This window comes from Erithacus rubecula (assembly GCF_903797595.1).
Source record: "Erithacus rubecula genome assembly, chromosome: 3".
Taxonomy (NCBI): Eukaryota; Metazoa; Chordata; class Aves; order Passeriformes; family Muscicapidae; genus Erithacus; species Erithacus rubecula.
The window spans coordinates 89,797,386-89,814,128 of NC_136689.1; the positions used below are offsets into that span (position 1 = coordinate 89,797,386).

Consider the following 16,743-nt stretch of genomic DNA (forward strand, 5'->3'; position numbering starts at 1 on the left):
GTAGAAAATCTCATTGGGACATCTGGACAGAAAAAAAATACATTCAGGGAATAATAATGCAATTCTATCATACTAGGGAATCTTTTTCAGCTCTTTTAAAACTGTTTTTAAAATCCATCTTTACTGTACTCAATTTAATACAGAGCTTGTGTACAATAAATTACATTTCCTGAAACTTCATGTTTATGTGGTATTGGAGAAAATCACAACTAAAACCAACAAGCCGTTAAAAAATCTAAACTTATTTCATACAGAGATTATTAACTTGGGGGGAGAAAGTGGCATTGGAACAGAAAAATTACTGGAACAAAGCAACAGCTCTTGCAGTTTTTAGTGCCAGTATATCCCCATATACCATTTTCTCTCTCAAGAGGTTAGAGTACAATTTCAGGTTCCAGTAACAAAACACTGTATTATTAAATTTTAATAACACAGGTAGAGCACTAGGAAACCAAACTGTTCCTGGTTTCAACAGTAGTTTACTGGGTAATATCTTGAGTCTTTCTCTACATGGTACTGCTGTATAGAAGACTTTCATCTCACAAATGCTTTGCTTCCAAATATATTGTCATTAATAATTATTATTTCTTTGGAAACAGTATAACCTACGAGGCACATCTTAAAAGTACTCAGAACGAGAGAGAGCTTCCTCCTCAGCAGATTTTAGGCACTGAGATGTCCATTTAGTAACAAATTCTCACCTGCTGAGTGGTGCTAGTGACAATGCCTTGCTGCAGCCGATATGCTTGCTCCTGTAGGTACTTCCTGGTCTCATGGTTACGAAGCAAGTAGTTTTCTATCTAAAAAAAAAAAAGCCAAAAAACTAGCAAAAAAGTCAGATAAGGAAACTATTTGACTCTTCACACTGTAATTTGCTTTCAATTTTGCTGCTGTGTTAGAATTGTGGGCTGACAAGGAAAGCTGCCTAATTATTTATCATCTGCAAACTTTATTTTGTGTGCCTTGATGCTTAATAACCACATTGGCAAATACTAATTCACTCATAAACTAGTGAAACATAGTTAAATGTTGTGCTTTTGCCAGTGTTTTCTGAAAGAGTATTCTATTTTGAACAATTTAGCAAGTTATGCTGACAAAGGATTAGATCCTGGTTTGAGAAATATTTGAAGGGACTCTTAACTGTTAGGTGTTGTAGAGATCACAATGACCCAAGGTATTTGACTCATTTCTTTTAGATGTCTTTGGCCTGCTGCAAAGACACACATTTGAATAGCAGTATATCTGAAGAGAAAATAAACTATCTAAAAGTGTCTGAGTGATCATGCAGCCTCAGTTCACATGTTGGTTAATTAAAGCTAAGCAATACAGAAATACTCTCTGGAGACAAGTGATTCCTACTTATAGGTCACCACAATTGTCACCATCAGCAAGCACCCACCATCAGCCATCTTCATGGCACACAGAGTTACCCCCTAACCCTGCTCTATCAAACTTAGTGAAGCCAAAAACACCTATTAGCAAACTGCTCAAGGTTCATCAAAGATGATGGATCTGGTCTGAAGGAAAGAGGGGAGGGAAAGATGAGTGGAGTGGGCAGCAGGCTGTGAGGCTGAGACCAGTGGGGATGGCTGCCTCTAATGCAGCAGCAGCAGCAAGAACAGCACCATCTGACCATGTCCCAGAGCAAATCCCTGGGTTTATCCAGTGTGCCCACCCCAAGCCAAGTGTGCTGCAGAGGCACCAGAGCTCAGGAGGGTGGCTGCTGTGTCCAGCAGTCAGTCAGTGCAGCTGTCCCAGCACCAGGCTCAGTCCATGCAGGCTTGCCTCCCCACCTGCAGGGAATCACCTGTGTTCTGTTCACAGCACCACTCCTGACACTGATACCTTTTCTAGGAGGGAACTTCCTCGTGTTGTGTAAAAACCTGAACCACACATTATAACAAACTCAGGGTCTAACAGTTGTAGCAACTTTGATATGAATAAAAGGAAATGCTCTTTGTACACAGCACCTAATTAACACACAGAGTAATAAATCCCCATGGCCAGAAGCTTCCCAGTATTTTTTTTTTTCAGAAATGCAACTACCAGTCTAGATATGAACCTGACCAATTATATTAAATGAGATGTAAGAAATACATCTCTTCTCCATGAATCAGATTTTTAAAAGCAGAATTTAGAAAATTTTCATGCATCAAAGAAAAAGACACAAACTACCAGCACTTCTCCCCATGATACCCAAATTACTGAAAATAAGGATCATAGACATGTGCTTTTTAATCACAGTTATCGTTAAGAGCTACTTATAAGGTTTTTATGGCCTTACCTTGGCTGAAGGAAAACTACTCATTAAAGAGATGTGAAATGTATGCTTTCTGATTGAGCAGGAGGCTTGTTTGGAGCTCACAAGATTTATCATATTAAAGCTCAGCTGAGAGTTTTATAACTCATGCAAGTGGAAGAGCTACAGATACTGTCAACACCTTTTCATCCAAAAGAACATGCTGGTGCAGTTGCTTACTTAGGGCAACACAGTGTGTGAATTTTATATGTACAATATAAAACACAGGCAGTAAATGTTTTCATCATTCCTCAAATTAAAATTATCTTGTACAGAGCTGACTGTACTTTTTATGCCAATGTAAAAAACGTGCACTAGTACTTCTAAACACTTGGTAATACCCACAGGCACATATGTAACAAACAGCCCATTTCTAACTCTCCCTTTCATAATCAGGTACACATCAATACCAGGTCTAGCTTGCATTTTTTAAGTTATGACATTCTGACACTACACCATTGCATTCCATCAGCCTTCACTCCCAACATTCTTTGAAATAACAATCTCTTGCAGCACTTGATTATCACATATATGTTTATGCAAACCAAACAATCCTTGAATCCAGCATAGAATTCTTCTTCAGCCAAGCATGAAGTCTCAGTCACTTAAAATTACTGTATTTCTGCTGGTTTCATTTCTGTTCATTGGTGGCATATGCAATACCTTTTGCAGTGCCTCTTCTGTTTTTTCAGGGTTTGTTTTGAGTGCCTGGGAAGCATCATTCATCGGTATAGGCATGAATCTCAATGTATAATTCCTAAAGGAAAAAATATTGATGGTGAAAGTTAATCTAATTATCTCTTTATAATCACTGTACTTCTATATGAAAAATAACCTGGAAGGGAGAAATAAAGTGCATCCAGCTTGTCTGTAGAAGATACTAAGAATGCATTTTTCACACTTTTAAGTGGAATAGCTGGAAGCATGCATGCTCTTTTTTGTTGCTAATTCTTTTTTGTCTAGGACAGAGGGGTAAGTTTTGAAAAGTAGTTGCATGGTCGATGCCCAGTGGCTGCTGATTAAAAGTCTAGCTGCCCTCCATACCTCTGTGCACATGGCTATCTGAACAGAACAGGGAGCATCAGTGCCTGCTGGCAACTGTAGCACATCTAAGACTAAATGGAAATACTCAGTAATAGACAGATAGCAAGTAAGAGAATGAGTTTTAGAAAATTACTATTTAATAATCTTGTGTTTACATCAATTTGAAGACACTTGCTGAATTTTTAATAAAAAGCTGACAGAACGAGCATAGCATCACCACATTCCTTTATGCAAACAATTGTTCCCTGCTTTGCTTGTAAAATATTTCTGCAGTTTTGTCCATCTGCTGCAATAAGAGATTAAAGACAGGAGTTTGATCTTGAGTCAAAATTACATTTAAACCCTGAGAACAGCAAGTGAATATCATATTGCAGTTATACTTAAATCTCCCTACAGTGGTATGCTCACACAACTTCAGACTTGAGTAAATGGGGGGAAAAAAAGAGCAGGAAGTTCTTAAAACCTGGAAAGGAAATTATTCTTTCTATTTTCAATTAATCCTTTATTTCCTGCAAACATCTCTTTCTCCTCCTTCTGCAAACATCCCACTAACCATCTGTTCCTATTCCATCCAGAGCTACACAAATATGTCTGGAACCCTCTATTTTTGAGCACTTTAAGTTGGCAATTTCAACTGAGTCACCACCTTTAATGACAGTAGACCACTCCTCACTAAATGCACTAACTTCCAGCAGCAGGCACCTTAAATTGTGTGAAACTCCAAGCTTCTTTCACTTCTTCTCCCACCAGGTACATGCAACACCATTCTCTGAAGGGCAGAGTCCTCCTGAACTGCAAACATGCTGATTCCTTGCTGATCCTACCTAACATTTTATTTGAAGTGATAAAGGAAGACTTTCATGTTCCTTCCTCAATGCTAACATGGTGATGTACAGCTGTCAGTGGCCGGCAGTCAAGGTCCCTGTCCTTCCACAGTGTCCAACTGTCTCCATCAGTCAGAAAATTAACTCTTCTTTCTATTTGTCATGTCCTTCAAAAGAACATTGCAAACTATACAGACCCTGTTATGTGTCCTCATGTGATACTAACTTGTGGATAAATGGCTGTCCACCACCATGGGGAGAATTTTTAAATGTCAAAGATACTGAACTCAAAGACAGATAACTACAGAACTTGCTGATTGCCGGACAGGTGGGGTTAGTTATTTAGTTTAAAAAAAAAGGTAGATTTCTAAGGATCTCTGCAGCAGTTTGACATTTAATACATCCCATTCATTAAAATCTGTAATTGCCAGCTCTCATGCTAGCATTATATGCTAAATTGCTAAATTCAATTTAGTCAAAGGCTTGGTGCACCCTCCCTCACACATACAGACCCACAGAGCAGGAGGAGGAAAAATGAAAGTAAGGAGATTTCATGGACACACAGTCACAGAGGCAAAACTTTAGAAGACCACTACCCTAAGGAAGGAAGGAAATCCTCTGTATTTGGGTTGTTTTCTCACACAGAGTATTATTTTCATCTAAGAATTAACTAGCCCTTAGGGGAAAATATCAATAATTTAAAGCTCACTTTTGAACTTTATTGCTCTGCTTTGTTTTTCTGTGCTTCCTTGAAGTCTAAAATACTCCCCCATTCTTCTTTTTATTAACACTCCACCTGTATCTTGTAAAGGAGGTTATTTTACTACAAACTCAATCATCCAGTAATTTTCTAACACATCAATATACTCAGCAAAATACCTATATTTAAAGGATGTTAAATTTTGGACAGGTGCTCAAAGTCTGTAAGGGATGTCCCAAAAGAGGTCTCAAAAACCTCTTCTTTTACATACAACATGTGTGACAACAGTCCTACATTTCATCACATTATTTCCCCTGCAGTAACTTCTGATCCACATACTACATATGCTCTCTGCTGCAGTGGAGATTTCACTTACTAGTTTTTCAAAACCAGGAATAATATCATCTGTTTTCTAGCTCAGGGCGTGTTTCACATCACTGCTAAGGGAAGAATTCATAGCCCTCTAACAAACTGCAGCATTTCTCCTCAGATATTAGAACTCAAGCTATTTCTTCAGTCAGCCCATATACAAAAAAAGAGCCTTTCAGAAATGAACATGAGACAATGCTGTAGAGTCCTGTGACAGAGGGGCTCTAGGCTGCAAATCACGTGTTTATATTAAAATTATAGAGATACAAGACCCTACTTAATGGCCAAGCTGATTAGGATGACCACTGATCTCAAACACTCTCCTGGACTGACACCTGTAAGAGACTCTGCAGAAAATCTTCTCAGCACTTCACACCACCTGTCTGGGACACCCCTGGGGCAAAATCTGCCAACAGCCATGCTCCTGAATTCCTGGAATAACATTTTCAAAAGCAATAAGCAGATGAATAAAATCTGGGAGAAGGGGAAAGAAAAAAAATATCTTCAAATTACTTCAGCTTTTTTTAAAGTCTGTTATAAATCCCCTCAGCCTCCTGCCCATACCACTAAAGCCTACCTTTTTTCTTTGTTTTGTGGTTTGGTAGATGACTAATTTTCTTAAAATTGAAATAACACATAGAACACATATCCTCAAGCATTTTCAGTATATTTCATTCCATTTTGAGCAATAGTTCTTTTCTACAAAATATTGATGGCTTCAGGTATTTTTAGGAAACATATGTTGAAAAATGTTCTCAAAATGTCTTCAAGATGGATTGTTTACAGCCTAATTGTTTTCAACCAGTACGGACAGTCTCCCTCTTCACTTCTAAACCTTTGTTGCTTGCAGCTTAGTTTGTGATATTATCAATGTTTTTGACAATTTAAAAATGTTTAAGGCAACATAAAATTACCAGAGCTTCCTAGTTAAATAAATGAGATGTCACCCTGAAAAAGTACACTGTCACATAATTAACTGTAGCATTCTGGGGGTGTTTTTGTTTAGATTACTTGCTTTTGTCACGGGATTTCCCCCCTTCTCTATTTACTCATCCAAACACTTCAGAACAGAGGAATAAAGCTGATGCTAACCAGAAAACAAGTGAATTTCTCTTTCTACCAGACTTCCCCATGCTATTGCCCTTTAACAGAGAATTTGTCTGCAAGTTGACAAATAACTTTTGCAAATTATTATTCGCTGCTATCAACGGAATCACTGCAAGATGATTTGCTTAATTTTATATATCATTTATCTCATCTCCCACATCAGTGCAACTGAATTCCTTTCAAAACTGAGTATATAAACTACAATGTTTCATAAAACAAGTTACTTTATAAGCTCTAGCCTCATGACCCCTACAAGGGTTAAGAAACTCCCATAAGCAGTTATACAGTTTTACAAGGTACCTTGTCTAGAATCTAGCAATTGTAGAGTACATTCACTTTCTAAAGAGAGCCTTTGCTCCTGTCTGAGGGATTTAATGATGTGAAAAAACTTCAAGTGCTGCTTAATTTAAATCTGAAATTATTCTCTCTTAAGAAAAGTAATAACATACAAAGAAATGTGATGGAGATGGAGAGAGATGAAAGCAATTTAACATCTATCACTGGTAATGGCTGCATCTGTGAGCAAATTCATGGAAGCAAAATGACCAAGACCACAGCAATTACAAAGAAAAACTGCACTTCCTGAGATCATCACTATTAGCTCCAACTTGCTAAGGGAAAGAAAAAAAGTCAGACCACAAAGGCCCACTTCAGTAATTTTCTGTTATTATGTACAGCTTCATTCACTAGAATAGAATTTCTGCACACTACCAACACAAGAGAATGAAGAAAAGGAAAAATATTACCAAATTCAGAATTTTAACTCTAAGAGCAGAACTCAAGGACCTTAATGCTGACAGCAGTGTATGGATGAAAGAGCCACAGAGCCTCTTCCCATCGTTTTGAAGGATGTGAAGTCATGAATTTTCCTTTAGATTAAACATCCTGATGCTTAAAACTGAGAGCACTCAGCATCTTCAAGATCATATTGACTGCGGTGGGAACTGCAGTTGTTCAGATCATTCAGGATCTTTGGCCTTTTCATCAGACATTCAATTGCTTGAGACTTACTTTTCCAGTGCCACAGCTATGTCCTGGAAGCCCTGTGCAGTGATGTTGTTCTTGTCCCATATTACAGTTCTGAGAGGTGGTGGGAAGAGGAAAGAAAAATATATGTTAAACAAGAATGGTCAAATAAATCTTAAACAAAACTTTGCATATTGAAATAACTCATTGTTGAATGTTTGAAATTGCAGAGAGAAGCACTGTAAAAATTTGTCTTTACTTATGTACTACATCCATGAAATTACAGAAATTATGGACAAATACCCAAAATCCAGTTTCCCTTACTTTAAAGGGGACTCTACTCTATTTTCCATTATTAACATAAGTACGTTACTTTTCTAAAACATAATTAATAGAAAGATTTGGACATCAATTCCTGCTCTTTTGAGGAACAGCATCAAAACCAAAGTTCAAATATCTGCTTTGCAAGGCCATACTGAAAAAACAGAAAATTGCAGTAACTGGTCAATCTCTGTTCCATATAGGTTAAGTGTATTTTATAAAAATTCATGCTGATCAGAGGCCAAAATTTGCATTCAACCCTGCACTAGGCTCATCACACTGTTCATGTGATTCCACATGCAACACAAGTAGCTGCCAATATAAACCATTAGGTTAGGTGCATAAATCATAGCTCTTTTGAATACACAATAATGATAAGAGTGATCAAGGCTCCCCCTCCTCCCCCAGTTGAGACCACTCAAGCAGACTGCCTGGCAATTTGCAAACACATGTTCAAAGATCTCATTAGTAGGCAGAAGAAACAGACAAGCAGATAAATCTTGATTCTGCTACAGCACCAGTTGTAGCTGTTCTTAAAAAAAAAAAAAAAGAAAAAAAGGCACAAAACCAAACAAAGATTTCTGGTGTTTAAAAGAGAAAAAAAAAAAGATAGATGGCACGTTTTCACAAGCATTGACATCCTTCTGTTGTTGCAGAATTATCCCTCTGTTTTTTCGATTAAAGGTAAGAAAGAGAGGAAGAGAGATTCTACACTCACTCTGCAAACATCAGACACGCTAAGGGTCAAATATTGAGTATTTTGCCACTGGAGAGGGTGTTTATATTTCTACCTGGGTGTCATTTTATAACACTTTTGGCAGAGCCAGTTACCATTGCATTATTCAGTCTGTACTCACACCACAGACTGTGGTGACGTTATGTCAACTGTGACATTCAGCATACTGTGAAACGTTTCAGTCTGCCACCCTGAAATGTATCAAAACTTTGTTTCTTCAGATATTGTGGTCATTTCAGGTTAATACATTCAATAAACATAAGCATCCCTCCAGTGTTTTCTTGACATTTTTAATATTCAGTTTGGGCATAGCAACACAAAGGCCAGAGGATCCCTGTCTCTGGACAAAATAGCCAAGACTGTTGGAGGGAATTTCTTATCCTCCAGGGAACAAGTACTTGGAAACCAAGTAAAAAGTGGTACTTTTACACTGACAATACACTGAGGGAGGTTCATCTGCACAGTCTGACAAGGAGGAGGGAGGATTATCTTTCCTGATGGGGGTGACATATTTAGAGGTCCCCATCCAGACTTGCGCTGTTTAAAGTTTTTACTGTTTGTGAAACACATGCTGGATAGAAAAAAAGTGATACTCTCAAGCCATCAGTGCCAGACATGCTAAAAAGCAGTGAAGTTGCTGGGCAAATGAAGTTGCAGAGAAGATATGCCAAGGTCCATCAACATGGTAGGAAGGGGAGAAAGGAAGGATGGATGGTCCATGCTGTTTCCCATTCTGAATTCCACATGCTCTCAGTTCTACAAACTGACACTTCAGAAGACAAAGAATAATTTACTTCACTTTCCTACCCAAGCATCAGAATTTTGTCTGCTGGGAAAGCCTCCAGTAAAAAAGAGAGAACAGAAGAGAGTAGCTAAGCACTAGAATTTAGTTCCCAGGGACACTGCAGAATCTTGGTACTTGCAGACCTTCAAAACCTGCCTGGACAAATCCCTGAGCAACCTCACATAGCTTTAAAGTTGGCCCAGCTTTGAAAAGAACATTAAATTTAATTAATAGGGAGCTCTGTAAATATTTTTTCGGTCATTCTAGAAATTTTAGAAATCTTTTATTCCAAGAAGAGGTCTTTCTGCTCAAATGTAGAAAATTTTCCCAGTTTAAGCTAAGGAAATATTTTTGAAGGGACAACTTGCTTCTCTTGTTTTTCTGTTGTTATTTTCCTTTCTTTTAAGAAAAAGAAGGATGAGAATCCCTCCAAATAAAGACACTCCTAAGTACCTGTACGTAGAAAGGTTCTGAAGAGAAACAGATTGAGAATAAACCAACAACTTCAGTATTATTAGGCCATTCTACTGCTTGCTGCAAATAGATTTCCCTTACCTGAGTTTGGTGTTAATCTGTAGGGCTTTTGCCAGCATCTTCGCTCCCATATCTCCCATGGCATTTCCACTAATATCCACTTTTGTGAGAGAAGTATTGCTGCCCAAGGCATTAATAATGATGGTGACCTCAGTCTTCAGCTTGGAATCTGCGAGGGACAGTGACTGTAGAGGCTGTGGATTATAGAAAAAGCACTGATAATAGAAACTGATAATGCACTCATTCCTCAAACACAAACTAAAAGAAGTTAAAAGTTTCCCAAACTCCTGGGGACTGTTAGGACAGTAAACATCAAAGAGTCATTTCTGTGTTTGCTGCAGATCCTACAACACATGATAAACTGGGAGTCAATAACTTACAGCACAGGTGTCAAACATATGCACACAAGCAGATTAAGTTCTAACTCCCTGTGAAAAAATTATTTTTAAGTGGCAGTGCCTCCAATTTCCTAAGTGCTACAGAATACAATGAAAACCCTACAAAAAGGCAAGATAACAACAACCAGCTTCACAAGACAACTTCTAGTGTCCAGAGGGTTTTGCTTAACCAGCATTCACATTTTCAGTGAGAAATAAAAGTATCTACCACTCCCCTTCTCTCCCTCAGGCTTAGAGATTTGTCCAAGGGCAAATTAAAGTCCAAAGCACTGTTAAAACACAGTTTCCTTAAAGTGTTTTCTATTGTTACTTCAACTTTAAGAGTGATTTTGCATATCTGTTCCTTCAACAAAGGGCATGGACTTTTGGAGGAAAGATAAAACTGTAGCAGGTCTGAAATTCAAAGCAGTATTGAGTATCTATTAGAATAAGTAAATTAATAATTAGCAATGGTGTTTTGACATCCATAACTAAAAAAAAAATCTTTCATTAACTTTGTTTTTTATGCAGCACATTAAGCTGAAACTACCTTATTTGGCTCCAGCAAGTTACACTCCAACCCTTAAAAAAACCTTTTCTAAAAATGATCACATTTCATCCACTCTCAATGCCCCCAACACTCAACAGCAAGAGATCAAGTACCACAGTAAATCTATTCCCATGCTTTGCATGGTTATTACAGCCCCTAAAAGTGTAATTTGTCTTTGGGGATGATGAGGAACATTTCCCCTGCTCAAGTGTGAGTCCACACAGAGGAGTGTACTGTCATTACACAGACACTTAGGCTCATATTGGAGGATGAACTTTCTGAGCCTAAAATCCCTGAACTGCCAGCATAGGAAAACCAACATCTCTTAAGAAACAGACACAGCATTTATGTTAGATCCTGAAGTTTAGATCAATGAAAATAAACCATCCAAACTGTGCCCACCTTCCAGGGTCCAAGGTGCTTGCACCATACCTGCCATACAATGGGATCCTACCCTCCAGACACCACTGGATTTCAGTGATAACCAAAAAAACTTGCAAGATTAAGAAATGCAGTTACTAATGAGGAAAAGCACAAAAATTTGGAGGCCCAGCAGGCTTATAATTAAAAAGTCTAACAATAAAATAAGCCACATGCTGGTTTTATTTTAAATGGAAGTTATTAAATTACTATGCTAATGCCCTTAATCTGTTTTTCAATTTTATTGCATGACATGAAGTACAGTAAAGAATTATTAAGAATTTAAAAGCAATATTAGCATAAAAATGTTAGCATCACATTTAGAATGGCACTTAAGGGCTCTTGACAGAAGTCTGAGAAGCCCTTTTGCTGACAGATTCCTGGTAAAGCAGAACCATGCAGCACTAGGAGAAATCAGCAATAAACTTGTGAATGGGACATTGCTTCTGTTTCTCATGTGTCACTTTGGAAATGGGCATTGGAGTAACTGAGCTGCAGGTGATCCCTCCCATATAATTTTTCTCAATCTCAAATATCCTCCCAGGAAACTTCTTGAATTCCAACACTCTGATGAAGCAGTATGACTGAAAACACTTCTGTCCTGTGTTCTATAAGGATTGACAGCTATGCACCATTAACTTATCTGATCACTATGTCAAAAAACCCAAATGAAACAACAACAACAAAAAAAGGAAACATCAAAATCAAATCTCCCATAAATATGGGCAATACTCTACAAACGCATATCTCTTTTCACTATTTAATAGTTTTAGCTAGATGTTGAGAAAACAGAAGCCTGAGGAGCACTTTCAGTGTTCCTGCTGCATAAAACAGGTATTTTGCCAATACAGAGAAGTTATCTTAAAACACAATCTTTTTAAGGAAGAGAAATTGTATGATTTTATTCATTGATTTAGCTGGAAAAAACTCTAAGAATTAAATCAAGGTAGATTTGTTTTTCCTAAGAACAAAAATGCTGTAAAAACCCTGAAAAAGCCAATTCTGCACCAAACACTGAAATAACAACTAATGTATTCATCACCAGAAATTCACTGCAGCTATGCAGGAATGATTACCACTCTGATTAACAAGACTGTGTACCATCAATGTAGCATCAGTTTTTGCAACAAGTAAAGGAATGGCACAGTAAGAATACATTATAATAGTTTGCACAATTTAGCACCTACTTAAATAAAAAAGACATTAAAAGAGCTCAAAAAATGAATCTAAAAATTACATTTTTGTTTATATAAAACACCTCTGAAGTTCTGCTATGTAGTTTACTACTACTGCTTTTAAATTGTGCAGAATTACACTTGGATATCATTCTATTTTAATAATCAGAGGCAAGCTGATTGTTTAAATAATTTTACTCATGACTCACATTAACACAGCAACAGAGCTATTTAAAGTGTGCATAAATACATGAAAAGAAGCATTTAGAGATGATTGTTTCAGATTAAAATCTCTTGCTTCAGCTTTCCATGCAGACAATGAGTGGCCCTAAAATCATAGTGTTTGCTCTAGGCAGCATCACACTTTGGTGTCTCCAACTGCATCTTAATTTTTTAATGTCCTATGGCAGCACATGTGTACTCTTGGTAGAATGAGGACCACTCCATTTAAGATTCAAAACCAAATCAAAATACCTAGAGACTTAAAATAATTTTCTAAGCATTGAGATACAGTAAGGACAATCCTAGGCAGCTTTCTGCACCACATTTTTCCCACAGTGCTACAGTGTCTGTCCTCAACTCTTTTGCTGCTAGGAGATGGTTCATGCTGGTTTTAGTGCTTGATGAGACAGAAAAAAACCCCAGATTCCTTCACTGAAGTGGATTAACAAGAGAAAAGAATATGGGGAAAGAACTGGCAGGGTAACCCCAAAAGGATCATATGCTATAACCCAAATGTTAATGCAAGGCATGAAGGAGAGAGAGTTATTTTAAGTATCTAAATAGAAGGACTTTTTTGGTGAATTGTTGTTATTATAACACTATTTGAAAACAGCATAAGTATACATTGTGTAGGTTAGGTCAGGAAAACGTGGTGGGTAAGAATTACAGGAGCACATCTGACCAGTAAATAGTGTAAAAGGTAGAAAGTGGAACAACAAATGATATCACCCACAGGCTGAAAAGGAATACAAGAAATGGAAGCCAATGATGCAAAGAAGAAAGAGCTGCAAGAGTGATATATACCAAATTTAGTAGCTACTTTTTCCAATGACCTGGAGGCTTCGAAAACAGAAGCCAGGAAAAATAAACAGAAGGCTGTAGCACTTTAAATAGAAATAAAACAGTGAAAGTTGAAATTTTTGTCCTTAAGATAAGATAGCATGAAAAGGAGAGTCATGAAATAGGGGAAAAAACCCCAACAGCGTGTTTGAGAAGGTGATTTGGGTACTAAAGGGACACAGAATGCATTGACAAGGAGTTTTAGGATATGGTCTGAGTGGGAAGAAATGTTCACCTGCAACAGAACAAAGGAATAATGGAAATAGACAACATACTAAATTACATTTGCTTGTGATTCAGTTCTTCAGGACAGCTGTGAAAGGATAAGCATGAGAAACAGGGCAGGACAGAGACAAATGCCCAGAGAGAAGAAGCAGGTGCTATCTGATTAAATGAAACCCCTCAGTACAGGATCAAAAGGAAAAGGAGAGAAGGGGAAGGCAGTCCTGCAGCATTTCATTTACAGAGTAGAAGGAGGTGGTCACACAGCACAAAACAAAAAGGCTAGTTAGGTACAAGAAGTAACACATTTCCACCCATACACTACTTAGCACAACCCTACATCTAACTTGTGCAAACAAGGACTTTCAGTAAGGTGCTTTCATTACAGGTTTTGGTATCTGCATGCAGAACTTCATCACATCACACTGACATCCCATGTTTTAAAGAATAAACTGTGGAGAAAGGCACAGAATCAAGAAACACCAGTACCACTAACCTCATTTAAGAGGACAGAAAGAGCATAGAGGGGTAGTTTCATAAATCTAATTTAATAAATACAATTAAGAACTAAGAAAAAGGGAACATGGAATATGAGTCTAATGACCTTGCAAGGAAAGAGACATTGGAAATCCTGGCTAAAACTGCCAGGATACAGACACAGATGGGAGGAGAAGATAGCCAAGCAGTTACTATGGAGAATGTGCTTGGAGGTGAGACAATAAAGACAAGAGGAAATAGCAGGTGTGCAGACAACCTGAGTCTACAGTAGGCTGTCTCTGGAGAATGAGGAAAGCTTGCTTGGTACTTGCACAGGAAATTAAGGAATAAAAAGAACTAAGAGTAGACAAATAAAGACTGACAAGCATGAGAGTAACAGAGCATCTTAAGTTGCCATTCTAACCAAACCAGGATGCCAAGAACAGGCAAGAACACAAAGGCAACCACAAAAGTCTTTCAGAATCACAAAAGAGTGTGGAAATTAATATAGTGGGCAAGCATCCCAGCAAGGTACTCTGAAAAGGTTTTATGAAATTGTTCCCATGACTAAGAAAATAAAAAACAGCACAGTGAATGCTTTATTTGCATCTTTTGAAGAAGGAAGGGGTTCTGAGAGATCACTGCAGTGACCTTGCATTTTGTCAAGCAGTAAAAGAAAATGTTAATGACAAAGAACAACTATCAGGAAATCATGCATTCCATAAGTTAAAAAAAACCCATTATTATTATTGAGAACACTACCACTGTAATCTTCTATCAGGACACAAAAGTTCTGAAAATTTGTGCCCAAAGGGCTGTATAATTTAGACCTAAAAACTAAGTTACACACATCCAACTATTTAAAGCTAATATTTTTCAACAACCACAGATCCTAAGACTACCCTCAGAAAATGTTCACCTACATGCCACAAGTTAATCCAAACTACAACCTGAAAAAAAACCAAAACCAAAATGTTGGATGTATCTGTGCAGGGTTGTGGTCAAATTTTATGCAGCAAATTAACACAGGGAAGAAAATTATCGAAATAGACTGTGAGAGTACAAATACACACGATGATAGTAGGCAGAGAGATACTCACTGAATCCTCGTCTTGAATCATCTGAACTAAATTATCAAGTACTGGAGTGAGATTTCTGAGGGAAGAAAAGTTAGGAAGATGATGAAATCAGCAGTTTGTCCTCATTCATTGTCTTGGTTTTTAAAAGAAAGAAAGTCCTTACTTGGATTTCATGTTGTTAAAGTTTTTGCCTAATGCCAAGTGTCTTATCGATCGGTTTTTACTAAGCCAGACTACAAGGGTTGAGAGATCAGATTCTAGGCCTGTAAAGAATCAGATTAGATTAGGAATTAAAATACATTTTCACAAAAGATCTAGACCAGGTCCTATTATTGATGCTATATTCATTCAAGTAATTATATCAGTGTACTAATATCCAAAATGTGTAGAAAAAATTCCATTCTTCTATCTTTAAATCTTTTTCTCATTAGTGCCTCTGCTTTTCTATGAGAATAAATACTTTCTCTAAAATAAACCCTTTAAATCTCCATGCTAATCAGTTATTAAAAGCACCTCTCAGAAGCACAGAAGATAATTCAGTCCCTTATCCACAGTTCAACCACCCAAGGGTAGTTCCTTGCAATGTCAGGCAGAGTTTGAAGCTCCTTGGAGAATTCTGAAAAATGCTAATCACTATTAAGTCTTAGTAGAGCTGTGTACCAACAGTATTTCAAAACCTTCAAAAGCCTGCAAAAATGCTAACATAACAGACTATGAATAAAGTGACCTGAAAAACAAGGCAAATTTTATGCTACTTCTGAGTAAAAGAAAAATAACTTCAGTATTTGAGGAGTCCACTAGCTAGATTACAATGAATTAGAATTCAGATTCACAGCATAATTTAGATATCAAATATCTATCCCTATTTATGAAAATAAATCTTTTTGCACAATTGGACTGAATCAGTAGCTCTCAAAGCTTTTCCCTTGTCCATCCCACACTTTTTGGGCATTCCACTGTACTGGGAATCTGTTTCTGAAATATTTCTGCATTTAGTTGATAGAGGGGCAAACACAGCAGGGGAATTCTTCCAGTTTACACATCTACACCTTGAATCTGCAAGATGAGAAGCCAGCTTGTATCCCAGGAATATCTGTGCTAGGAAGCACAGACTCTCCAAAGCAGAAATATTTACAAGACTTCTCCAAAGACTCAAGCAGACCTCTTCTGACCTGAAGCTGTTAACTTTGCTCCAAATTTTCCCCCTCAGCTTCATTCTCTACCAGACCTTTCCCTTTATTCTTTCACTGCACTTCCAATTCTCATTCAGCTTCTCATCCTCTTCTACTTAAACCAAATTTACTCTGAATCTAATATGAGCTTGGTGCCATGATTTTATTCTGCTGTGTTATACTGATCTCAAACAACAAACTTTTGAGGGTATAGTTAGTCTTTCAATGTTTCTGACTAAAAGGTCTTGGTCTGAGATATTTCCATAACCAACATGACCAATTATCACAAAGTAAGAGGAACCATCCTTGTCACACTGTGAGCTGAAACAAAAAACAATTCTTGACTCACAGGACCCTCCAATTCTGTTCTGTGTACTTACCATTGTCTGAAATATCTAGGCTGGTGATATTGTGTATTTCTGCTATGCATCCTTCCAAGACTTGTGCACCTCCAGATCTTAACTAGAGACAAAACATCATCCATTTTTGCAAACTAGTTATGGTTTCAAGATCACACAGAAGACA

At 37.5% G+C, this 16,743-nt stretch overlaps 1 protein-coding gene across 3 annotated transcripts in view; it reads right to left on the reverse strand.

Moving 5' to 3' along the window:
- The window catches only part of CARMIL1 (capping protein regulator and myosin 1 linker 1), a 186,513-nt gene that overhangs the window by 51,922 nt on the left and 117,848 nt on the right, over positions 1-16,743 (reverse strand). For all 3 annotated transcript variants that reach the window (XM_079301418.1, XM_079301417.1, XM_079301419.1), the window contains 7 exons: positions 16,599-16,680; positions 15,210-15,309; positions 15,068-15,122; positions 9,706-9,878; positions 7,355-7,423; positions 2,963-3,056; positions 702-800 (listed from right to left, as the gene is read on the reverse strand). In XM_079301418.1, the coding sequence (XP_079157544.1) occupies positions 702-800; positions 2,963-3,056; positions 7,355-7,423; positions 9,706-9,878; positions 15,068-15,122; positions 15,210-15,309; positions 16,599-16,680 (672 nt within the window). The remainder of the gene's footprint in view (positions 1-701; positions 801-2,962; positions 3,057-7,354; positions 7,424-9,705; positions 9,879-15,067; positions 15,123-15,209; positions 15,310-16,598; positions 16,681-16,743) is intronic.